The sequence below is a fragment of the Phyllostomus hastatus genome, unplaced genomic scaffold, assembly GCF_019186645.2.
Source record: "Phyllostomus hastatus isolate PE091 unplaced genomic scaffold, TTU_PhHast_1.1 phas_contig_137, whole genome shotgun sequence".
NCBI classification, from domain to species: domain Eukaryota; kingdom Metazoa; phylum Chordata; class Mammalia; order Chiroptera; family Phyllostomidae; genus Phyllostomus; species Phyllostomus hastatus.
Window position 1 is genome coordinate 8,566,658 of NW_025333583.1, and position 25,955 is coordinate 8,592,612.

At 49.3% G+C, this 25,955-nt stretch overlaps 1 protein-coding gene across 4 annotated transcripts; it reads right to left on the reverse strand.

Annotated features, from left to right (window-relative positions):
• Positions 1 to 1,928: 1,928 nt before the first annotated feature.
• On the reverse strand, positions 1,929 to 25,799 carry STK36 (serine/threonine kinase 36). 4 transcript variants are annotated; one of them, XM_045855198.1, is made up of 27 exons: positions 25,755 to 25,799; positions 25,048 to 25,213; positions 24,201 to 24,341; positions 24,015 to 24,092; positions 22,545 to 22,675; positions 22,055 to 22,304; positions 20,281 to 20,374; positions 19,820 to 19,992; positions 19,495 to 19,682; positions 18,907 to 19,006; positions 16,809 to 16,952; positions 12,568 to 12,747; positions 11,501 to 11,598; positions 10,910 to 11,015; positions 9,518 to 9,668; positions 9,211 to 9,338; positions 8,590 to 8,694; positions 8,137 to 8,235; positions 7,962 to 8,050; positions 7,641 to 7,704; positions 7,350 to 7,460; positions 6,307 to 6,381; positions 5,297 to 5,477; positions 4,894 to 5,041; positions 4,525 to 4,672; positions 3,246 to 3,992; positions 1,929 to 2,198 (listed from the first exon to the last, which is right to left on the reverse strand). In XM_045855198.1, exons 2-27 carry the CDS (start codon positions 25,129 to 25,131, stop codon positions 2,055 to 2,057), a joined length of 3,957 nt encoding a protein of 1,318 aa, XP_045711154.1. In that variant the 5' UTR covers positions 25,132 to 25,213; positions 25,755 to 25,799; the 3' UTR covers positions 1,929 to 2,054. The 4 variants fall into 4 exon arrangements, with proteins under 4 accessions (XP_045711154.1, XP_045711162.1, XP_045711172.1 ...); XM_045855206.1 differs by lacking the exon at positions 25,755 to 25,799 and adding an exon at positions 25,578 to 25,657; XM_045855216.1 differs by lacking the exons at positions 25,048 to 25,213; positions 25,755 to 25,799 and adding an exon at positions 25,578 to 25,640.
• Between the last annotated feature and the right edge of the window lie 156 nt (positions 25,800 to 25,955).

The window sequence follows — 25,955 nt, forward strand, 5'->3', positions numbered from 1 at the left end:
ATACCATTCTCTCTCACCTGGGACTACTGCTAGACAATAGTGTCTTAACTGCTCACCCTACTTCCCATTCCTCCTGACTCCTGAGTCCACTCACGGCCCAAGAATGAGGAGTGATCCTTCAGAATACGGGGCAGATCACAGCCCACCTCCATTCAGGACTCTTCAGTAGAGCCCTGCTCGACTCAAAGTGCCAGATCCGCAAGGCCTGGAACCTCCAGCCCCTTTACCTTCCTGCCCTCATTTCCCACTATCCTCCCTCCTCTTCCTTCCCCCAAACAAACCGCCTCCTCATCATTCCATACAAGCAGGCCAGGTGAGCTTCCATCTCAGGGCTCTTCATGTGACCATCCTGCCTACACTTTCCCCCGGGACCGGGGACCGCTGCACTGCTCACTCCCTCATCCCCGCCAAGTCTTGGCTGAAAGGTCCCCTCCCCAGGGAGGCCCACCCCGACCATCCAACCCAGCATTTCTCATCCCTCTCCCCTTGCGCTGCTTTTCTCCCGAGTCTGTATTGCTTCCCGACACACTACATAGAACTCACTCCTTTTGGCGAGTTCACTGTCTGCCCCACCAGGAGGGAGAGTCTGTGGCAGACGGGCACTGCTTTGCTTCCAGTGGTGAGAACAGTTTCTGGCCCATGGAAAGGACTCAGTAAATATATGCCAAATGGATTCAAATAATCTAGATACAAGGAAATTTTGGGGAAAATGTTACTTTTGGCTAAAATATAAACATGGACAATAAGTGGGCAGTGAAGACAAGAACTAGACAAAATTCCTTGTAAAAATAAGGGAATTTAAGGAAGGACCAAAAGTAGTCTCTCACTTTACGGATGGAAAAATGAGGGCCCCGGGAAGCTTGTCACAAGCCACCCATCCAATGAGTCAGGGTTCCAGGGGGCGCCCAACCTTTTGGTGTCTCTGGGCCACACTGGAGGAAGAGCAGTCTGGGGTCACATATTAAATACACAAATGCTAATGAAAACTGATGAGCAAAACCAAAAGCTTCTAAGTAAGTTTACAATTTTGTGTTGGGCCGCATTCATAGCCATCCTGGGCCACTTACTAAGCTTTCCGGTATGTTTTCAGCTGGATTGCGATTCGAACTAATGAGTCTGCCAAACACCCCTTTTAGTAAACTGCACAGCCTCCATAGACAGCTGCCCTACTAGGGCAACTATACAACAAAACGCCAGCAAATGTTGAAACTAGCCACTAAGCCTGAGCGTTCATAGCAATCCATTTACCTCTCCGTTTAATTCTTTCAATTCCTTCAATTGCACAGGCCTGGGCTTAGAAGTAGGTGTCCACGTGTAGCTCATCTGGGATAAAAGAAGCTGGAAGGCAGGCAAAGATGTAACTAAGCTCCCAAACCAGGATCTTGTATGAACAGGACACCAGTGCTTCCAGCACCACACAGAAGCTGAGGAAGAGATGAACCTCCCAACCCCTTACTCCGGCAGCTCAAAGTAGGGTGAGGCACACCTTTTATTACAAGAGTTTACAAACATTACAAAAAAAAAAGGATACACCACCCCCGGCCCCCGTAGATGGGAATGTGGGCTATGGACTGAGGAAGCCTTCACAACAGGGGCTGATGGCATTTATCCCGCGTCTAGAGCTGAGACAGGCTCTGTCCTCATCACTGTCCTCGGGTCCATGTGCCTAAACCCAGGACCTGTTGGGAGGATCACAGGAGCTCCAGAAAGGAAGAGATCTCTCAGGTAGGCGGTGTCTCCCCCAAGATCCAGGAAGCATGCTCCTGGGGTTAAAGGCACAGCATTGGAGAAAAGACCTCTGGATGTAGAGAAGGAAGGAGTCTTCTCTGGCACCAATGAAGTTTACTGGCTGAAATCATTCTGAATTGGGGGTGGGGGAAGCTTTATATATAAATATTTTCTCATTTCTCATTCTCAAATCAGTTGAGTTGGCAGCTTTTCTCTCTTTTTAAAATCTCTTTAGCTCTCAGTCAAGTTGTTGGCTTGTATAGTAGAAAAAGAGTTGGCAACAGTGGGGCAACGAAGGCTGGAGGCTGGACCCCGGAAATCTGGGATCACGTGCTGTGGGTCGGCCTCAGGAGGTGAATGAGCTTCCTGCAGTGTTTGGCAGAGGCAGGCCTGGGGCTGCTGTGCGGCAGTAACTGATTCCCCAGGGTGAGCAAGGCTAATTTCTCACTGGCACCCAGGGACACGAGCACCTGTGGGACAGAGGGCAGGTGTCAAAACACGACATGCAGGGGACTCTCATTTGGCCTAGCAATTCCCACTCCAGAAAAAACAAAAAAGGGCTCCTGGGGACTCAAAATAGTTTGTGTGGGAAGAGAGAAACCCTGGAGATGGGACTCATCAGGACCAGAGGTCTACTTCCACTCTCTGTGGTTACAGACCATGAAACCAAGGCACCAAGGGGTCCATGCACTTGTCCCCAGGAAGAAGCAATAGCAGACCTGTGATTCCAAGCCATGGATCTGGACCAGTGGGACTTAACCTCATTACCACCAAGAGTCCTTTTTATCACGTCCCCACAAGGACTGCCAGAAAATCCTATAACATATATCATTACCATCCTGTCAAAATTTCTGTTCTGCATGACGCTCAAAAATGCTCCCATACTGAGCTATGATAATTTGGAGGTTTAGCCTTATCACAGGGAGATATGTGATTTCATTGGGCTGTTTATACACTGAGAATTGAGTGGAAAAGACAGAATAAACCAGTGGTTAAGAATATGGGACTCAGACTCCTGACTTCAGAAGTCTAATCCTACATACTAGCTTTGTCATTTGGACAAGTTATAAATTCTTTGTGCCTCAGCTTCATAGTCTGCAAAATGAGAAACAGATTAAACCAGATGATAAAAGTAAAACTCTTAGCATGGTGCTTTTAACATGGTAAGTGCTGAGAGAGAGAGCATTGTCACGGCTCCCAGAAGGAAGCCACCCTTTACCTCCACATCCCCAGTCCTCCCTCGCCTCCCTCCCCCGTAGACTCTGGAGGGGAGAAGCGGTGGTCCTGGAGATCCCAGGCATCTCCCAGCCCGATGGAGCCCTCTTCCCGGTCCCCTCCCTTCTCCAGAGTGAGAGATGGCAGATGAAAACTCATCTCCAAGACACTGCCCCTGGGTTTCCTGCTCTCAAGAGGACAAACTTTGATTCCTGGAAGTCCCAACTCCTTTGCGGCTATCTCAGGAAACTTCTGTGAACTATAACCCAATCACCACGGTCCCCAAATCCCCCGGGGTGTACCTGATGTATACAGGGCTCCTGGCGGAGGCTCCGAAGGGCAATGAGGGCAGCCTCCTTCACGTCTGGCTGAGGGTCTCCGCACGCCATCTCCAGGAGCCGCTGGGGTACTTCATACTGTAGCAGCTCTTCCCCCAACCCCTCAGGTCCCAAGTTGCCCAAAGCCGACACAGCATTGCGCCGGATACCAGCCTGAGGATCTCCAAGCAACTGGGTCATGCTGGGTACCGCAGCTGCCAGGGCAGGTCCCAGGGGACCAGCTTGGTAGGCTGTATTGCCCACAGCAAAGCTGGCACTGCGTCGCACAGCAGGGTCCTTGTCCCCAAGCCCCAGCAGCAGGAGGTTGAGCAGTCCAGCCTGGCTCTGCAGTGCCCCGCGCAGGGCCACACTGTGTTGGAGCAAGTGTCCCAGGAGCCCGTAAGTGCGGGCCCGCACAGAGTTATCCGGGTGGCCCAGGAGGCTGCGCAGGGGCCGATAGGATTCATCGGAGCCAGCCAGGAGTTCTTGGATAAAGGACAAATGACTGGGGGACAAAACCCGGGCTGTGTGCGCCAACAGAGAAAGAAGGTCAGAGGTCAGCAGCGGCTGGTCACCTAGAAGAGCAACTGAGAGGAATGAGACGATAGTTCTAGGGGAGGCAGCCACCGTGTTCACAAACTGGTTGAGGCAGGTGAGATCCCTGAGGGCCAGGTGTGTGAGGAGACTGATGGGCAGCTCAGCTTGTGACAACGGAAGATGGTAGCAGCAGACCTAGGAGAGGAGGAGGAGGGGGGCAGGCAAAAGCAGCTCAGGGAGAGGGAGAACACACTGCAACTCGATAGCTACAAGGAGCCTGAAATCGGGGAGAAAAGCCACGCTATGGTGAGAACACCACAGACAGCACGGCGAGAGCTGACCCACAGCACCCCGCAGGAGATGCAATGTGGCCCCAAGAGAAAAGGTCCTTTCCCAGTTCAGTTCTTGCTCTGCTTGTCAGAAACCCATGGTTTAATGCCAAGAACTGCTAGAGAAGCGATTCCTGGCTAGGAGTCGAGTCTCCCGTGCCTAGATTGGGATGTCTACCCTGCTGAGCTCCTATGGAATTCAGATAAGGGACTGACGGAGGTACCAGCCCCAGCTCTACCCACACTCCTCTGTTCAGGCCTGAATGGTTTCCCCACTCCCACTCTTAGACCAAACCACACACACTACTCTTACAGGGGCCAAGGAGAGCCCTGGAGCTGTCGGGAGTGCACTCAGCAGTTGGTCATCTTCCTCCCCCACCTTTAGGCCTCCAAAGTACCTGCAGCAGGTAGGCTGTGACTTCGGAGTCTGTGAGGTCAGCCAAGATACCCACAAGGAGGTCAGCGTCCACATCCAGGGCAAAGGGGAAGCAGAGGAGCTGGCAGACAGAGAGCACCACCACGGGGAGAAACTCGGACCCGTGAGGCCTAAGGAGGGGAGTGTGGAAGGATTCACTCGGTCTTGCTCACCCACCTTTCATTACTCCCCCCGCCTCAAGTTTCCTAGTCCAGCTCTCCTTCCCATCTCAGCATACCATCTCTTGCCTCGTAGCTCAAGCCGTCAACTACTTTTCTCCTGCCTCCCCCTCCCTGCCTGCCACTGCGGGCTCTCTGGATCTTCAGTTCTCCCTCCTGTAGCTCAAACTCACGCGTGGCCCAGCTGCTGCAGGAAGCTGGGGGAAAGCAGATGCTTCAGGGTGGACATGAGGCTACTTCCACGCTGAGACAGGTGGCTCAGGCATAACTGGGGCTCCTGGGTGAAGGTGACCACGGCCAGGCTCAGCAGGGCTGCCACGCCTGGAAACGTCAAGAACGAAGACCCAGTGGAACAGACAAGAAGCCCAGAAGCTCCTGCTTCCCCGTGGCTTCCAGGGCTACCACTTACTCAGTCCCTTCCCCATTCCTGAGCAGTTTCAGTGTAGAATTTCCATCCTCTGCCCAGGCGGCAGCAGCGGCAGCAGTTTCCGTGGCTAACCCAGTTCTAGGCTGCTCCTCACGAAGGGGGATCAATGCACTGGCCCCACAGAGAAGGCCATGCGGATGAAACGCTACCTTGGGGCGAGATCAGCATCCAGTCTGGCTCCGAGCTTGAGCGACGCGGACTGGACAGTGAGAGCTCCTCTTCCTGTGTAGACACCTCCTTGGGGAGCCTCAGTGCCATGAAGAAGCGGTGCCACAGAACAGTCCACATTTCTGAGCTAACCACGTCCCTTATCAGGCTAGCCTTCCCCTGCTGGAGACAAAATTAGAAGAAGGTGGGTGGATGGGGTCAAAGTCAGGAGTCAAAATGCCTTTTTTTCACTCCTGTCCCTGCCGGATGAGGAAAGGGAGTCCCAGAAATGATCCTTTCTGCTTTCCCAGCTGGGATTTCCCTTTTATCTTGGTTCCCCTTCTTATCATATCTTGACCCCTTGACCTCTCAACCCATGTGCATGTCTACGAGAAACCAGGGAAACCTTTCTTTCCACTGAATCCCAAGGGATGGATCTGCATGGTTCCTTTTAAGGGGTCCATACTGCCCTGGCCAGGTAGTTCAGTTGGTTAGGGCATGGTCCCAATATGCCCAGGTTGTGGGTTAGATCCCTGGTAAGGGCACATATAAAAATCAACCAGTGAGCCCTGGCTGGTGTGGCTCAGTGGACTGAGTGCTGGCCTGTGAACTGAAAGGTCACCAGTTCAATTCCTGGTTAGGGCATATGCCTGGGTTGCAGACCAGGTCCCTGGCTGGGGGCATGCAAGAGGCAATAGATAATGTCTCTCTCTTTCTCAACCTTCCTTGCTCTCTCTCCAAAAATAAATAAATAAAATCTTAAAGAGAAAATCAGCCAATCAGTGAATGAGTTGGCGGAAAAACAATCAATGTTTCTCACACTCTCTCCCTTCCTCTCTCTCTAAAATCAATAAAACTAAAGGGTCCACACTGAAGGCAGGTGGGGTCCTTCTAAAGCCACCACAAGCATAGTCATTTGTGGATTGCTTTTTCTTTCCTAATGTCCAGCAGCTCCCTAAAATGCCCAGTTTTTGTCCCCTTACTTCCCAGATGCCCTAAGTTGCAGCTGTACCTGGGTGAGGAGCTGCAGCAGAAGGATAAGCAGGCCGTCATAGAACCCACAGCCATCGGGGGGAGTCAACCGGACCTGCAGGAAAGAGGCAGGAGAAAAGCAGACCTCTGAGCCGGGGAAGATGGCCTCACAGGCCTGCACACCCAACTCCTGGTCAGGCAGGAAGAGCTTTCCTCCACCTGGTGTTGTGGAAAGTCGTGGTTCCTGCCTATTTGATCAACTGACTAACTGTGTCCTAAAGGCACACAGTCTGGTAGGGTAAGCAGACAAAGAAAAAACTTAGTTTAGGAAGATACTTTCTAAACTGGGAGTTCACAGTTAAAGAGTGCCTCACTCTGCATCCTAGAGGCAGGAAACCGATGGGATCACAAGTGTAAAAGGCAGGCAAGAGAAGGCGAAGGTAGTAAGGGACAACGTTCCAAGCAGGAGTCACAGCATATATAAAGGCAGGTTGTGAGAGACCACAGTGAGTTTTCAAAACGTAACTCTCTTGGTCAAGCAGGATTGTAGGGCCTACAGGAAACAGATGAGCCTGCAGCAGCCTGCTAAAAAATGTGGACTTCATCCCAGAAGAGTGGGAAGCCACTGAGGACTTAACACAAGCTCCACATGGGCAAGATTTTTACTTTTATCCACTGCTGTATTACCAGAGCCTAGAGTAGGGTCTGCTGCTCCACGCATGTGGTAATTACTGCTCGAACAAACGATCAGAGTTTCCTCCACTGAAAGCTCACTCTGGTGGCAGTGAAGAAAAATGGACTGAAAAAGAGAGTCTTTACCGGGCAAGTGTCCAAGTCCAAGACAGAAACAATGCATCTCCCCCTCTTAAACGGTCCAGAGTGTTAACAACAGATCTGAGGCCCTGACTAGTCTTGGCTCAGAGGGATCAATTGTCTGGGGGAAGAAGGGCCACAAAAATTCCTTGACTCCTTCATCAATTTTCAGTTTACTCTATGCTGGCTGGCATTTCAGTCTTTCCTCCCTGAATGCATTCCTTGTCTGACGCAGAGAAAACCTGGCTAAGCATTCCCTGCAGATCTCACCTCCGCAGGGGCGGACAGGGCGTGTGTGGTGGCAGGGATCCACTCCACAGGCTGGAGATCGAAGGTCACCCCTTGCTGTCCAAGCTGTCCCAGCAGACAGGCCGCTGCACTCTGGAGAGTTAGAGGCAGACAAGAAACGGTGTTCAGCACAAGCAGGGAGGATTTAGGTCGCTGTCCTAGACCAGGAGAATACCGAGTAAACAAGGGCAAAGGGGATGACGAACTCCCCTGCTCCCCAAAAGGTGAGATGACGGGGTGAAAAGGGGAGCAGGGTGAAAGCTGAAAACTCACCACAAGAGAGACGATGTGAGAACGGGTAAAGAGAGCAGCAATCTCACTGCCTAGCTCCTCCATTCTGGAACAAGGAGACATGTCAGGGGGTGCAGCAGTGGGGAAGGAGGCTGGCGGGTGGCCTTCCTTCTCCCCTGAGTGGCACTCTCCACCCCAGCCGCATGTCCAGCTCCAAGTCACAAAATTGGTAGGAATCAAGGTCCGTTCTTTGTGGAGAAACCTTCCCTCTGTCTCAGTCCCTCCTAAGGATAGGCTGCTCTCTGTCAGGGTGAGCTCTGTGGGCAGAAGATTTTAGTGGAGAGACCCCACTGCATGACTCACCCAGGAGGCAGGTCTTGGAGCCGCAGGACAAGAAGGGAGAGGAGGTAGAGTGTCACTTCAGTAGACTCTTCCCAGTCCACTACCTTGACCTAAAAAGGAAACTGAGGATATCAGAGCAATCTCTGATTGAGATGGTGGGGCCACCATCAGATGCCCACCTGTGCTGCTGGCCTACCTTGCCCTGAACCAGCATCAACAGAGACTCCAGGGCCAGGGGCTCTTGCCCTAGAAGACGGCACAGGTGTTCGCTAACGTGGCAGCAGGAGTAGAGAACCTGAGGAAGTTGGGAGGGGGTCTGTCAGTGAGCAAGCAGCACCTGGGCTCCCAGACGGGAAGGCTCGGCTGAGAGCAGGCCAGCCTCTCAACACATCTAATGCCCACACTCGGGGGGATCAGAGAAGTCTGGGCCACTTCCACCTCTTGCTGTAAGACAGTGAGATAAGGATGCTTCTCAGTCCTGGTGAGGACTGGCCAATAGTGGGGCCATCTCAGCTGAAAAGATTTAAAAGTAGAAAGAAGTTCTGCAAGGCGGGGGGGGGGGGGTCTCCATTCCCAGTGTGTGTGTGTGTGTGTGTCTGCTGGGGTTAAAAAGAAATCTGCGGAGCCAAGAGTTATGGGCAGGCAGTACCTTAAGAAGGTGCAGGCACAGGATGGGATGCTGCAACCCAGAGACGAGGGATGGCCTCAGCTGGTTGTTGTCTTCGGTGAGCCGGTCTGCCAAGTGCCGAGAGATCTGTAGGGACATTCCTGAAGAATCAATCCCGTTTCCATTATTCCAATCCTATTCCTCTCGTACCTCCAACTAATCAGGACTCTCATCCCTTGCTAGTCACTCTCGCCCCAGGGTCAGAAGCCTCAGACCCCATTCTGTTCCCAGTATTTACGGCCAGCAGAGAGCCGAAAGGCACGATCTTCAGCCCAGTGTGGGCGGGCACAGAGGACAGTGCTGCCAGCCAAAAGGAGCAGGAAACCTGACTCCTGCGTCCTTGAAGAAGCATCATGGGGAGCTTCAGACCAAAGACTCCGCCACATGGGCAACTTGCCCCTGAGCTCTCTAATGGAGGCCTCTGGGATTTTGGCCACACCATGTTCTACAAGAGGCCCAGACCCAGGGTGGGATCATCTGTTTCTGGAAGTAAAGGGTAAGAGGAGGCATAACAGCTTATTTCTCTGCCTTTCTGAGAAGCCGGGGCCAGCCTCTCCAACTCTGGCAACAGGAGTGAGAGGGACAAGAAACTGCAGCTCAAACCTGCTCCTTGGCTTCCCAGCAGCCGGGCAGCCCCAGAGGGGCAATGCATACGGCGGCCAGCGCAGAGGAAATGGCTCCAGGCAGGTCCTCGCTCTGCTCCCGCAGTGGCTGGCTCACCTGAGGGGCTCCTATGGGGAAAGGCAAAGAATGCAGGGTAGGCCTACTTGTTTCTCTCAGATCCACCTCCCTTCTTTCAGTCCACGGTTGTTTATCGGGTGCTCACTAAACTGTGTCTAGGTGATGGCAGCAGAAAGAGCAGAGTTGGACCTACTCAACAAGTAAGTCCTCCCCTCCCGGCTCTGGTTACCTGGCGGGGTGTGGAGAGGGAGCTGTGGCATTGTCAAGCCGTGAAGGAGCCCATCCAACACAGCTCGCTGGGTAGTCAGCAGACTGGAGTAGAAGGCTTTGGAGGCGGTGCAGCTGTTCCCATCCATGGCTTCACACAGAACAGTAAAGCACTGAGGGAGATGAGGGCAGGGTTCATATTCGGGCATCAGAAAACTGACTAGGCTTATGACAAGGGGCAAGAACCCCCAGAGAACCTGAGAAAGGAGGAGGAAAACTCGGGGGGAACAGCTACCTGATTCTAAGCACTACTCGTATGGAAGAGGCATTTATAACTAACTGCCTTCGCATTGCAAGGGCAGGGTTTTAGGTGTCAGTCCTTCTTCACTCTGATCAGTTGCTCCCTAAATGTTTCCCAAAGTGTCGTCTGTGGCCATGGGTATCAGGATTGCTGGGGATCCCTGGATCCCTCCCGACCCAGTCCCCTGATGCAGAATTTCAGAAGGTGGGGGAATCTATTCCAAACTCCCATGCTGCTCACGGCACAATGCCATATGAGGAGTGCTGGCCAATAATGTGAGTTACGGCTGGTCAAAATTTACTTTGGATATTCAAAGCTTCCTGCCTTGAAAGGGTGAGGGATGTTAACACAGGCTCTCAGACTATAAGAAATTGAAGGGACTGCTAGCCAGAGGCAGGAAAGTAGCCCAAATCTGTGCTCCCAATCGCCAGTGTGAGTAGTGACCAGGCAACTGTTTACGTCCTTGCACGTGTTCCTCTCTAACCGTCTCCTGTGAGATGTTCTCACTCAACCCTCCATTCCCCAGCCCTCACCTCCAGAGTCCAGGGCAGAGAACCTATGTCCATATAGTTCACTAGGCCACAGCACACACAAGGCTGGGAATCACTAGCTGATCTGCAAGTCTCTTCAGGAAGAAATGCCTCTACGTGAGGTTCCCTAAAATAGGCCAGACTCCCTACTGCCTCTGGGCCTTTCTGCATGCTGCTCTTTCCGCCTGGAATATCCTCTCTACCTTCCTGCCTCCCCTACTTGCAAACCATTATGCATTCTGCAAATTCCAGCAGAGATGATCTCCTTCCTCAGCATTTCTCCTATGACCCTCCAGGTAGTGTCACTCTTCAGTGGTGTTTCTGTACAAAGTTTCAAGGTACTTTTCACACTACTGTCCTTGATCACTGTATATATCTCCCCTACCAGACTGTCCCTGTCCTCTGAAGACAGGGACTTTCTCTTACTCAAACTGCTTATGACACACAGCTGTGTGTTGGACACACATCCAACAAATATGTGATGTGTTACCTTGATCTAACTGTGTCTAGTCATAAGGAAGGAGGTGGGAGAGACACAGGGAAGGACAGGAGAGACAGAAATCTGGAAGCGGGAACAGGTTACCATAAGGCTGTCCCTCTGCAAAGTCTGCCTGGAGTCATCCGGCTGGGACAGCAGTTTCCCCAACATGTCCAGAAAGAGGCTGGCAGCTTCCTGAAACACCGGCAGGCTGGGGAAAAATGAGCCCGTGGTTTCTCCTCATCTTTCTACTAAAAGCCCAGACGTGGGAATGGGGCAGTTCTGGGCAAACGGGAGCAGCTCAGCAAAGGAACACATCACAATGCTCCCGCCTCTCCCCGCTGCTAAGCACACAGTCTCACATATATGCCCTCCAAGCCCCTTCTCTTTGCCACACACACAGTCTCACATATATGCCCTCCAAGCCCCTTCTCTTTGCCATTTCTCTAAGTTCTTTACCATACACTTAGTGTATGGTGACTGCTGACACTAAGTCCCAAAAGTTGTGGGGCAAACTTGGGGGCGTCCCAGGGTCCTTAAGAGGACAAGCTGGGTTCTGAAGGGTCAGTCAGCTGATCCCCAAACCTGTCACAAATAATGGCTTCTCACTTAGCCTCTTCCTAAAGGAGACAGGAAGAGTGGGGATAGAAATCGAAGCCGAACTGGCCAACAGGGCAAACCTGTGTCTTATCCCACCTGTCATCCGTCTGGCTCCTCTCCAGATTGAAGGTGCAGGCAAAGTAGGCCTGAATCACGGCCATCAGGTCCCGTGAGAAGGTCCCATACCAACATTGCTGCCAGAGAAGAGGACAGAGAGTAAGGGCAATGTAGATGAAGAAAGAGAATAAAAAAAAGGTTTAAAAAGGTGTGAGATACCCAGTCCAGCTGACCAGACAGGAAGGGGCAGGAGGAAGAGAGTATTCAGACAGAGAGGAGACCTAGAGGTACCCGATGGCAGACAGCGGGCTGCAAACAGGACGAAAATGTGTCTTGTTTAGCCTGAACAGCGTTTTGCAGTTTAGGAGGTTCTCTTTTTCAAAATAGCTCAAATTCTTTTCTACGTTTCTCCAAACACTCAAGATTAGTACTCATCAGCAGAGGGCAGCTTTCTAGCTGCCTGAGCCGAGGTCCCATTAAACATCTCCCTGTTCTGTGCTCAGCTCAGCTGCGGCAGAACACAGCGCGGGGAAGCCGAGGTTTGTCCCCACACAGGCTAAGTCTCAATCTGAGCTCCTCTGCTTCCATCTCCGTGACGGTTTACAAGTGAGAGCCTGTGTGAGAGTCAGTTAACCTCCAAACTGCAGTACCCACTCTGTAGAAGTGGGTCAGCAAAGCCAAGGACTTCACACTTCAAAGCACGGTGCTCTAAGAATTGGGACATTACACATAAAAATCTGGATTTCTGGCTTCTCTAGGAAAACTGGAAGATCCGGCAACACTGGGCCCGGATTCCCACATGGCAACAGTGGGCTGGAGCTGAGGAGAGGATGTACCATTAGATTGGGCATGGGACGTCCAGTTTATCCATCCGAACTACTCACACAGCCTGCCGCAGTCGACTTCACTGACCGACATTATGTGTCTGGTCTCATGAGGCATTCAAGTCTGTCATTCATGGTCAACCAAGTCGAAAGAGGAGGAAAGAAAACAAAAAAGGCAACTGGGCCAAATAGAGATGGCAGCTCGAAGAAGAAAAATCTGCGCAGACACTGTAGCCTGCGCAGACACTGGAAGCCTTCTGAGGCTCCTCCAACGGTGCTTACCTGCTGAATACTGCTGCTCTCCTGGCTGTGCCTGAGCAGGCTGAGCAGCAGCCCGGGGAGCCCGGCCTCACGGCAGAAGGAATACAAGGGAACAGAGTCACTGCAGCTGGACAGAAGACTGCTCAGGACCCGGAGTGCGGGCAGGATACGGGACGCACCCTCCAGCTTGCCTTTCAGGATCTGGGTACAAGGGAAAGGAGGGGTAATCAATATTATCAGAGGTAAAAGAAGATCACAGATCAGGTGTCCCCAAGGAGTTGGCAAATCTGACCAGATGTTCTCACTCCTTTCTTCGGGAGTCTGGAGCCCAGAGAAGAAGAGGGAAGAAGGGAAACAGTACCAGGGAGGAAGAGTACAGACTGTCAAGTCACCTGACTTATGTAACAGTGACCAAGGGGGAGGGGACCGCCCCTCAGGGTCTCTGTGTCAGACGCAATGCCATTCCTAGCTGTTCCCTCCCTTCCCCAGTCCTTCATCTTAAAAACAAAACACACACACACTCACATAAACTCTTGAAAATTAAAAACAATGGACACAAAACAGATGCTATCCAACTCCAGATAAACGAAACAATACTGTTCAACTCTTGACCAGGGGCTGACAGACTGCAGTCCACACACTACATCCCGCCTACCGCTTATTTTTATGCAGCCTGCAAGCTGAGGACAGTATTGTATTTTGACATGGTTATTCTTTAAAAGATTATTCTTGAAAGAAGAATGACATTTACATCATTGTTTTAAGTCTTTTCACTTATTTGCTCATTCAATCTTCACAAAAACTTTTTGAAGTAAACACAAACACAGTTACAGGCGAGACTGAAGCTTCCAGGTAGCCTGAGTAAGTTGTCCACAATCACACAGCTGAAGAGTGGTTCGGGTAAAACTCCACCTTAGGAAGTCTCACCTGGAGGCAGAGCTTTTCACTTGCTTCCCTACTGAAAAGCTGTCCAGCACCACACGCGAGACTCAAACGAGAGGGGCAACGAGCCGAGGCAATTCACGGGACCAAGGAGAGCCCTTCCAACAAACGGTGCCGGGACAGCTGTGTGCTTACGTGCAAAGTATCGACTTAGATCCTTCACATTGCGGACCTCACGTTAAATACAGAATTTAAATACAAAATTTAACTCAAATGGGTCAGAGAACTAAATGTCAGAGCTAAAACTAGAAAACCTTTCGAAGAAACACAGAAGAAAAAACTTCTAAGTCTTTGGGTCTGGAAAATATTTCTTACATACACCAAAAGCATAACCTACAGAGGGAAAGTATGGTGATTGGATTTCATCAAAATTTAAAGCCCTTGTACTTCAAGACACTCAGAAGAATAAAAAGACAAAGCACAGACTGGGAGAAAATACTTGCAAATCACATATCTGAAAAAGGTCTTGTATCCAGAATAACCAAAGAACTCTTACAACTCAATAAGAAGATGAACCACCTGATTTAAAAAATGAGCAAAAGAGATGAAATTTCACAAACGGCTAACAAGCACATGGAAAGATGCCTGACATTAGTCATTAACAAAATGCAAATTAAAGAGATAACGATACACTATTTCACACTCACAAGAATGGCTACAGTCAAAAGATAGACAACAATACACGTTAGCAAGGATGTAAAGAAATGGGGACCTCATACACTGCTCTGGGAATGCAAACTGAGTCACTTTGGATAGTTCGGTGGCTTCTTAAAATGTTAAACATAAATTTACCACGTGACCCAGCAATTCCACTCCTCAGTATCCACCCAAAAGAAATGAAAGCATGTCTACAAAGATTCCCACATGATTGTTTATATCGGCATTATTCATAAAAGCCAAAAAGGGGAAAACACCTCAATGTTCATCAACTGGTGAATGGATAAATAAAAGGTGACGTATGTCCATGCAATGGAATACTAATCAGCAGTAAAAAGGAATGAAGTACTGATACAGCGTGAATGAACCTCAAAAACATGATGCTAAGGAGCCAGACACGAGCACTGTATATACTGTGTGATCCCACTTACATGGAACGTCCAGAGAAGGCAAGTCTGTGGGACAGAGAGCAGGCTAACGGCAGCCTGAGCCTGAAGGCAGGGCTGAGGACTGACTGTAAATGGGCATGAGCAATCTCACTGGGAGAACACAAATGTTCTAAAGCTGGGTTATGGCAATGATTTCACATCTCAGTACATGTATTAAATAATCACTAAAAAAACTTTAAAGAAAAGAGAGTAGAAGAGATGCAGGCAATGTATTTTGGTGAGTCCCCAGGAAGGAAGATCACTGTGTTTCAGAGAAGCAAGAAAAGGCTTTTTATGAGGGAACACTGCTTCTCCCTAAAAAAGAATCTTATTCTTCTAGTTAGCATATCTGTATTAAAAAATATTGTGTAATCAATTGTCACAGCTATAGTTTTCATTTTGTCAATAAAAATATTGTAGACAGCCCTGGCTGGTGTGGCTCAGTGGACTGAGCACTGGCCTGTGAACTGAAGGGTCTCCAGGTCAATTCCCAGTCAGGGCACATGGCTGGGATGCAGGCCAGGTCCCTGGCTGGGGGTGTGTCAGGAGCCGACCAACAGCTGACCTTTGACACAGTCAGGTCGGATGAGATGCATCTGCACAGCAGAGGTGACTGTGGCCGGATCTCCTGTCTATCTCCTCCTGTGTGCCCATCCCTGCTAGCAATAGGGGGTGGGATTTTTAGATACCTGTACATTATAACAAAAACTCTGCACGATGCCTCTGATTCTGCGTGAAATGACCTGCTGACCACAGAATAGAGACCCCTAGCAACCCTAGTGCTGCCTGCTTCCCCCACCTGGGAAGTTAAGGACAAAATTAAACTACAGGCAGACCAACTGCCAGGACGCTGAAAGAAGCTGTTGCTAGGAATGTTTCTTAAGGAGTCATCACTCAAAAGCTTAAGATTTATTAGAGCCACTACCCCTCCCATATCCTGGACAGGAGTGTAAAAAAGCAAGGAGTTCTAGTTGAAAATAATAATCTCAATACATTGAAACGAACACAAAACATGGCCCCCTCAAGATGTATAAATCAAAAAACCTAGGCAAAAAACAAGTTACCTAACTGAGACAAATCTAACCTCAATGGACAATAACTAATTTCTATATAACCTATAAATCACCCCTTGCACCCTTTTAATTTAGACCAATCCCTAGAATCTTAGTAGACACCTAGTTACCAATTGGCACCTGAAAGTTTGTGCCCGTATAGCTTCGTTGACTATCTGATTAATGACCCTCTTGGTCAAAATAACCTTTGTTTAACATGGTTGATCTGTGGGACCTCCTGTACTTTTCGGTTATTTCTTTGTTTAACATGATTGATCTGTAAAACCTTCTGTGTTTTTAGAAATTATTTCTATTGTAACCATTTCTGTTTTAATAATCAGACTATGCATTGAATGTTGTATAACCTCCCCTGTAAAAATAAAGATTGATTCTTCTCGGTGAGTCAGTCGGGCCCAAAAAGCCTGGCTGTCCTCCAGCACCCCACCGGATGTCTCACTTCATTTTCTTCACCTGTGCTGTGCATCCTCTGGGGACCCTGAGACCCCCCCGAGGTTGGACCCCGGCAGGGGTGTACAGAAGGCAACCAACCAATGTTTCTCTCACACATTGATGTTTCTCTTGCTCTCTTTCTCCCTCCTTTCCCCTCTCTCTAAAAATAAAAATCTTTTTAAAAAGTTGTGTAGATACATTTTTCTCTCATTGTAGAAATACTTACATAACATCCTCCATTTTTTAAAATTTTTACTTTTTTTTTAGAGAGGGAATAGGAGGGAGAAAGAGAGGGAGAGAAACATCCATCAGTTGCCTCTCTCGTGCCCCCAACTGGAAATCTGGCCCACAGCCACGGCATTTGCCCTGACAGGGAATACAACCAGCGCCCTTTCAGTTTACAGGCCGAGACTCAACCCACTGAGCCCTATCAGCCAGGGCACGCTCTGCATTTTTGCCTCATGGCCCACAATGCCTAAAGGATTTACCATTAGAAAGTTTGATGATCCCTGCTCTGGATGGATGCTTTTCCCTTCAGAGAGAGAAACCCAAGATCTGTTCTTTCTGTGTTACTAAAGGAAGTTAGCAACTCTCCATGAATTAAGCAGATGCACTGAAAGAAAACTGGAAACGGGCAAACTGCCTCTTTCTCCTTAGGCCAATCAATGTTTTTCAGTGTCTCATCTGTGAAAATAGTCTCCAACCCCCTCCACGGTACCCTCCTGCCCATCACCTGCCCTCCGGCCTCTTGCAGCTGACTCTGGATGCGCTGGCAGAAGTCTGGGTTGCACAGCAGCGTGAGAGGGGCCTTCAGCTGGATGGGCGTAGGCTTGCTGGCCTCTAGCAGGTGTTGCCACTCATCATCGCTGTCCGGCTCCTGAGGCACAGGCGAGAGACAGAGGTCAGGATGGAAGGTTGAGGGCAGTAGCTCCCGGTCTGGGGGATCGTGCAGTAACTGCAAGAAACCAGGGACTCCTCTGGCGCAGATGTACTGTTTCCAGTCACCGGTTTAAAGAGGTAGAGCTGGAAGTAGGTGGGGGTTCTTGAAAAGTCTCTTGGAGAACAACAGCATGCATGCACGAAGAGATACTTAGAAAGATGTCCATCCATTGCAGCATGGCTTACATTTTAAAATAATTTAAAAAAGAAAAAGGAAATGTCATAAAGCTGGTCCATACTGGAATACGAAGTCATGGCCCATCCATATTAGATAACACTTAGAAGTTATTGAGAAGATCGCTGTATAGAGGATGCATCACTTATGCAGTCTTCCTACCAAGAAAATGCATAACATGAATCTAATCATGAGGAAGTACTAATTTCAGGAATATTCTGCAAAATAACTGGCCTGTGTACTTCAAACTGCCAGTCATGAAAGGCAAAAAAAAGATTTGGAATTGTTCCAGATTAAAGGAAATTAAAAAGGTAAAGTAATTACGTGCACTGCATAACAGTGGACTGGATTATGGATCAGGAAAAAATTTCTGGCCATAAAGAACATTACTGGAGCAATTGGCAAAATCTGAATATGGATCATAGATTAAGCAACCAAATTACATCAATGTTAATCTTCTGACTTCTATAATTGGACTATGGTAATGCAAGTAAATGACCTTGTTCTTAGAAAATTATGCACTAAAGTATTTAGGGGCAAAGGGGCATATTTGCCACTTACCCTAAAAATGACACAGAAAGTTGACATGTTTATATATATACAGAGAGAGAACCATAAAGCAACATAGCAGAATTTTAACAACTGGGGAATCTGGGTGAAAGAGCATACAGGAATTCTTTGTGGTATTCTTACAATTATTCTTTAAGTTTGAATTATTTCACAATCAAGTATTAAAACTCTAGGGGGCTGGGGATGAACTGGATGGAAGAGGGTAAAGGGATCAGCTGAAGAACATACATGTATGACCCATGGACACACATAACAGTGTGGTGATGCCCAGAGGGAAGGGGGAGCTGGGGATGGAGGGAAGAGGGGAAAACAGTAACATGTGCAAGACTGTCAACAATAAAAATAAAGAAAAATATGAGATTAAAAAGAAATAAAATAGCCCTGGCTAGTGTGGCTCAGTGGACTGAGTGCCAGCCGGGGAACCAAGGGGTTGCTGGTTTGATTCCCAGTCAGGGCACATGCCTGGGTTGGTTTGTGGGCCAGGTCACCAGTAGGGGGCGCGTGAGAGGCAACCACACACTGATGTTTCTTTCCTCCCTCCCTTTCCCTGTCTCTAAAAATAAAAAAGTTTAAAAATTAAAAATAAAATAAAATAAATTAAAAAAAATTAAAAGTTAAAACACTAAAAAACACCCACAGAAGACTGACTAGAACTACATGTTCAGATGTAGAATGACATCTAAAACATCATATGGTGAGCTGGCATGATGTAAAGCAATACATATGTATGAACTCAGTAACATTAAAACAGCCGAACTATGTATTTCTATATTTATATATATATATTTATATATATTTTTAAATATATATTACATATATTTTCTATATATTTCTATGTGTGCATATACGTACATACAAAAGTACAGAAAGGCTGGAAGGAGACGGACAGAACTGATAACAGCAGACACCTGTAGGACCTAGGTAATGCCTAAAAGGGACTTATGTTTTCACCTGTTTTCCAATTTTTAATAATTACATGTTGAGATAACTGTGCAATTAAAAACTTGTAAGTTAATAATAAGAAAGCAGTTTTTAAACACAGGGAGCTCATACTTGGAGGATTGGGAAGCCCCGCTGTAGAAAAACACCTTCCCAGACCCCACACCCTGGGGCAGTGACAAGGCCAGGAAGAGGCCCTAACGCTCACCTCATTTTCTAGGTCCACTACATCAGTGTTCTGCTGGCCCGCCGCCTCCAGCCTCGGCCCTGGGAATGTCTGTTCACTGTCCTGGGTGTGCTGGTTCTCCCTGCCAGAGGAAGCGGAAGTGGGATGAATTACAGACCTGTGAGGCCTGGGGTTTGTTACATTGTCCCTCCCTCTAAGCCAAGACAGGAGTTAAGCAAAGGCCATGTAGGACTGAATGGAGGAGACCTTCTTGGACACGGCCAGGACAGGGTGTGTTAAGCACTCTACACACATGCCTGACTGCTCTCACACTTTGGATCCTATTCTTAAGCATACCCAGGCTCCCAACTCAAATAACCTGCCCTTCTGCATTGAGAGAATTCTTCCCCTTTCAGTTAATGTACAACTGAGGCATAGAGAACGGAAAGTTCCCATGTTTCCTGATGAATCAGAAAAGTATCTGGAATTAGAATCCAAGAATCCAGGACTTAGAGACCTTGCGCTCTGTCCATATATTTAGTGACAGGGACCATGTTTTATTTGCTTTGGCTAAAGCCAAAGGTTTGCAAGATACCTCACCCTATAAATCCCTGGCCACACGCTCCTCACCGAGGTGCAGGGGGGGCCTCTCCAGCCCCCAGCTCAGTCCAGCTGCTCTTCATTTCTGAGGCCATGACCCCAGCCAAGAGGCCTGGTTTCTCAGGAGCAGCCCTTAGTCTGGGCAGAGGGGTCATGCCAGAAACCACGTTGACGGTCCTGTCCTCTTGCTCAAGGGCAGGTCCTGTGTTCTGGTGTTTCTGTGGGAAGTGGGCAGGAGACGATCAGAACTACGTGGGTGCCACAGCGCAGCACAGATCCTACTTGGGGCCCTTTCACAACTCCAGAAAGTCACTAGCCTGGTCATGTCCCACATTCCCCACGTAGTCCCACACACCTGCTTCTGTTTGGCCTCCTCAGCCATGCGCTTACAGGCTTGATGCAAGATTCGAGATCGACTGCCCTTAGGGGCCAGCAGATGTGCCTGTTGGTCCTTTAGGACCTGAAGTTCTGGGGGGAGACGGCTGGTGAATGGGGTGCCCAAATCTGGGCCTGCTGGTTCGGTTATTACTGCAGGGAGGGAAGAGGGGAAAGGCATGGTCAGCTGGAGCTGCACCACGCCCACCTGGCCAGAGACGACATCTGTGTCTCCAGGCTTCTGTGGAAGACTATTTTGATACAGTGACAAAGACGGAGGGGGATTGTAAGGCAGGTGGCAAAGGTAAGGTAAAGAGCTAGGAAGAAAGTTCAAGGTGGCGGGGTCAAGAAGATATTTTGGATCCAGATATTGGGGGAAGGTGGGTAAACTGGGGAGAACACTAAGGAAGTGCAAAAGCCCTGGGAACCCTAGTGACTCACTGGTGACACGGCCAGCAATAAAGGGGTGATATAAAAGGTCTGGCCAGGACAGGCGCTGCCGGGGGTCCTTGGTGAGCAGTCCTTGCAGGAAGTTCTGGGGAGAGAAAACCCCCATCAGCCTTCGCTTCCATATAGGCTCTAACTCATCAGCGGAACCTGCAAACCCAGATTCCAGGGTCTAATCTTACAGCAGACCAGGTGGTCTGGATCACATCCTCTCGAACCCTGTCCTCAGGCCTCACCTCCCTGGCTGAAATCATGCTCAGAACTCACTGCCTCATCTCTTGGGGGGCCCCCAATTTCTCTCCACAGCCATTTTGGGACCTCAGAAGTTGAAACAGAAATCTCAATGTCACCAGTGTTGTGAAAAAGTGAGAAAAAAAACTAGGAGAAAGACAGGGCTATCACCTTCAAAATCACCTTCAGAAAATTCAAAGGAATTTTGAATCCCCTGAAGGAAAATTCAAATGCTCAAAGGGATCCCAAACTGCTCACTTCACAGCCCGCCGCGCCCCCCCCCCCCGCCCCCGCCCCGACTGCAGCGCATCCACAGCTGGGGAGGCACAGACGGGTCTGCACCGGAAGCACGCTCACACGCACACGTCACCAGGTGCGGACCTGTGTGGGTGCACTGCAAACCAGACATCTTTCAGCACGTCTTCAGAAGGTGGGAGGGAAAGGAGACTGTGTCTAAAAAGGCACCTCATTCTGAGGTGTCCCTGGGGAACTCCTCAATTGGGCCTGAAATTGGAACACAAGGCCCTGGACTGTGACCACTGCCCTAAAACAAGGGGATTAGTAGGTCAGGGCTCTGGCTGGAGAGAACCGCTCATCTACCCTCAGGGAGAATAAATATCCTATGGCTATCACCCGCTTAAGTTTCCTTTGTTTAGGTTCTTTTTCGATACTTACTTGAGCCTCTCCAAACTAAATAGGTTGGGGAGAAACCTGTTCCTTTTCATCTTAGATAAAGTGAAGGAAAGTTATGAGATTTCACTGTGGGAGAAAGTTGCATTTAAATTCCACTCAAAGTCCAAATCTTGCCTTAGGTAAGAACTAAAAAGGGTTAACTCTTTTTCCTCCCTCCCTGTCCCCCCTTCCTCCAGCCTGCTGAGACTTAGCTGCAGGGAACAGACACCACTCCCCTCATCTGCCCCCTATCACCGAGGAAGCAGCACCAGCTCTGGCCGTTTGGATAGCTGAAGATTCCTTTTCTCAGGAAGAGGACTGAAAGCTGTGCTCGCAAAGCTAGCAGCCCTCTATCATCTGACAGGAAATGAGTGGAACACAGGGTATGTGAAAGAATCAGCATCCATCTCTGGTGTCTTGAAATCACCTTTCCATTGTGATAAAAGGTATCCTGGCCCAAGGAGGTGCTGCTATTCCCAAGTCTGGCATATGCACCCACAAGCCCCTGCAGTAGCAAAGCAAGGCAGCTTGCACCAGCCCCTGCATTAACTGCAAACTGCTGCTCAGCTCTGGAAAAGGATTTTTAAAAAGGGAACAGAGGCAGAGGGATACAGGTTTCCAACACAAGAGTAATCTCCTGCCCTGGCTGGAGTAGCTCAGTGGATTGAGCACAGGCTGCAAACCAAAGCATTGCAGGTTCGATTCCCAGTCAGGGCACATGCCTGGGTTGCAGGCCATGGCCCCCAGCAACCGAATACTGATGTTTCTCTCTCTCTTTCTCCCTCCCTTCCCTCTCTAAAAATAAAAATAAATAAAATCTTAAAAAAATTTTTTTTAAAAAGAGTAATCTCCTTTTCTATATTACCTTGAAGCAAGGACTAATGGTTGGGGGCCAGCGCACGGGGTCCTTGAGAATGAGGTTGACCAGCTGAAAGATGCTCGTGGTGTAGAAGGGAGGGGTGCCCACAGCCAGCTCATACAGTATGCAGCCCACGGACCAGAGGTCTGCGGTGTGGTCATATGGTCGCTCTTCCACCAGCTCCGGGGACATGTAGAGGGGAGTGCCTTTGATGGATGTCAGCACCATTGTGTTGGTGCTCATAGCCCGGGCAAACCTGCAGGGGATGGGATGGGAACGCAGAGAGAAGACACTCAACAAAAACCAGACCTGGCCACGACCCCGTCTCATTTGTGTGAAGTATCTGAAACTTGACCAGAAAGAGCACCTTCCAAGGGACCCAGCAAGGAGTCCCGGTCTCTCACTCAGGCTCTAAAACAAGGCCCACATAAGCCGAGTGAAGGGTCTAAGACTCCCTGCAGAAACGGGAGCAGAGACAGAAGGTCGGGCTCCTCACCCAAAGTCACAGAGCTTGATGCCACCGCCCTTGGCAAGGAGGATGTTCTGAGGTTTCATGTCCCGGTGCAGGATGCGGTGGGAATGCAGGTAATACAGGGCCGACACCAACTGGGCGGCAATGGCCTGAACCTAGGGGTCAGTCAGGTGGGAGAAAGAAAGGAGGGGTCAGAGGAAGGAGCCTGCTGAGGAGCCCAAAGACTCCTCCCTAAAGCTACAGCCGATGTGATCTTCTCTTCCTTCCATTTCTTCCAGAGCTTCAGACACCTTATACAGTTCTTGCTTCCCTACTCATTCATTTTTTCAATTGTTCACTCATCTACTCAAAGGAAACGAGTTTCACTTAGCTGCATGACCATGGGCAGATTATCTTGTGCCTCTCAGATTCATCATCCGTAAGATGACAATAATGATACCACCTGCCTCTTAGGATTATTGTGAGAATTAAATGAATTAAAGCATGTAAAGTAATGTAATGCTCAGAATGGTGCGTGGCTTTTAGTAAGCATTCAATATACATTAGCTGTTATTAAGTAAGACAAAATCCCTTTCTCAAGTAGTCAAAGAAACAAGACAGACAAAAGGAGTAAGTGGCCCTGGCTGGTGTGGCTCAGTGGATTAAGTGCTGCAAACAGAAGGGTTGCTGGTTCAATTCCCCATCAGGCACACGCCTGGGCTGCAGGCCAGGTCCCCATTTGGGGGCATGCGAGAGGCAACCGATCAATGTATCTCTTGCACATGGATGTTTCTCTCCTTTTCTTTCTCCCTCCCCTCTCTCTAAAAATAAATAAAGTCTTTTTTTTAAAAAAAGGAATAGAGTGACTCATCAAAGATGATGAGTGCTCATAAAGGAACAGAATGCTGCAGCAGGGAGTCCTGAGGAGGGCCTACTTGCTGGAGTACAGAAAACCCCCAGGATAAGTGTGGCTGCAAAATGTACTCCACTGAATCCCACTGCTGACCACTGTCTAGGTGGCAAATCTTACCTTCACCACAACCTTACACCGTCCCGCCCTCTCTGGTACCAGCGCGCTGGCCCTTCTCCCCCACGGTGCCCACGGGCAACGACAACATTGACAATAGCTAACTACGGTGAATACTGTATTTCAGAAACTCTTCTAAGCATTTTATTATGTGAATTAAGTCATTAATCCTCACAGTAGCTTTACGAGACAGACGTGATTATTTCCATTTTAAAAAGAGGAAATGGAGCACAAAGAGGTTCCTGTAACTTGCCCAAGAGGATCCAGCTAGAGAGTGGCAGAGCCCAACTTCGTATTCAAAGATTTGGGCTCCACGATTGACACACTCCACTGTGTGTCACACCACACTGCCTCTATACACACCTAAACGCTTGTCTTTTTTTCAGGAAATTTTCAAAATGGAGACTCTCAGCGTCCTCAGCTTTCCCTACCAGTCCTTACCTTGAGGAAAGTTGGGGCTGGGGAGAAGTTTGAGCCAGAAAATATACCTGGTCTTCGGGAAGTTTTCCATCATCTTCCAGAATCTGAAAGAGCTCTCCCTCAGCATAATCTGTCACTACCACCACCTGAAAGGCAAAGGCAAAGGCACTGATGGCTCCAGATTTATGCACTGGAGTTGGAAAATTCCTATGATGCTTCTTCTTGGGCAGAGGTGACCCCAAGCCAAGATGCACCTCTTTATCAGTCTCGAAGCTGTCGAGCATGTGCACGATGTTGGGATGCCGCAGACCCCGCATGATTTCAATCTCTCGTTGCAGATTCCTCAGCTCCTTTTCTGAGCGTCCCAATTTGGGGATGAACTTCAGGGCCACCACCTGTCCGTGGTAAGGTGAAGAGTCAAGGCCTAAATACACTACTGAAACTTTAGCCTCAGAACTCCAGAAGTGAGATTTAGATTGAGCCATTCTTACTATGCCTGCGAGTCTTCTACTCCGCTCTCCCATGGTACCCTGGCCTTACCCAGGCTTCCCTCACCCCTTTGCCCTAAGAGGAAACAGCCTCTGCCAGACAGATCGCTGTGGTGGGTGCTGGGAGGGGTATTCTGATTTAGGTAAAGAACTCAAGATTTAAGGGATTTAGGGGAAATGGAAGGAAGGAAAAACGAAGAGAGAAAAATAGCATTCAGACAGTTTATTTCTTCCTGCATGAGATGATATTAATTAATAATGGTGACATTTATTTACTTGTTTACTAAGCACTGTGCAGAGTGATTCAGTGTGACATTACATTTAATCCTCCAATCTCATCAATCAGACACTATACTTATCTTCACTCTATAAATGAGAAAACTGAGACACAGAAAGATTGAGTAACGCGTCCATAACTCTAAGGCCAGAAAGTGGTTGAGCTAGGATTTGAACCCAAGTAATCCAAATGCAGAGCTCACACTCCACAAGAGGTATGAAGGAGTCAGTGCCTTAGGATCACAGGCTGGTATGAATGCTTCCCTTAAGGACCCGTTTTCCACTGGAGTTGGGGGTTCAGAATCCCACCCAAGAGATATCCCTTTTTGTTCAGCACCTGAGCGCTGTATTTTCTCCGACCCTTGTACACCCTCCCAAAAGAGCCTTCTCCAATCATCTCCAACACGTGGTACTTTTCCATGACAGAAGTTTCAGGATTCCTCAGAAGGAAGAAGGTCGTGAAGAGCTACAGCTCCAGGGGCAGTCCCACACATCAGGGACGTCTGCTTCGGGCATGGAAGAAAGGGTCATGTTAGCTGCCTTGCCTTTTTCTCTCGAAATTTTCACAACAATCCAAGCCTCAAAACCATGGTAGGGGGGAGTGGATGGGAAGATGACATCTTGGAGCAAACAGTGTGCCTCCCTGAAGTTGTTCCTCCTTTTCAGCCTCCTCCTGACCCCAACCCAACGTCCCGCCCACTCGACCCCTTGTCCCCCTTCCCGGCCACCCAGCCTTGCCCTCCGACCCCTCTCTCTCTACCCAGCCTCGCCCACCGACCCCGCCCCTTCCAGCTTCCCCCAAGTTCTTGCCACCGCCAACCTGCTCAGCATCCCTACCCACACCCCCTGCGCGCGTGCTTCACAGACCTGAGCCCCAGTCCTACCCCCAGCCTAGGAGCTTTCAAGCTCCTCAGGCCGAGGGACGCTGGCTCTGGACTTCAGCCCCGCCCCTTCAGGCTGCCTGCGTATCTTGCCTGACTTAAAATTCTTCTCCACCCCCACTGCGGGTTTCTTTAGACTCCTATTGTTACCAATTGTACTTACTACAATTGGTCCGAGGTCCAGAGGACAAAGGCATTGAGAGATGTGTGGGAGACGGCGGACCGTCCTTATGCACCTGTTAGGGCACTTCCGAACCGCCTATTGGCTATCAGGACCCACTAAAGACCAGGAGTCTGCGGTTGCCTAGAAACGACCGCTGGCCTCAGTGCCGCCGGCCCCTTAACTTTCCGCCTCCGATTAATC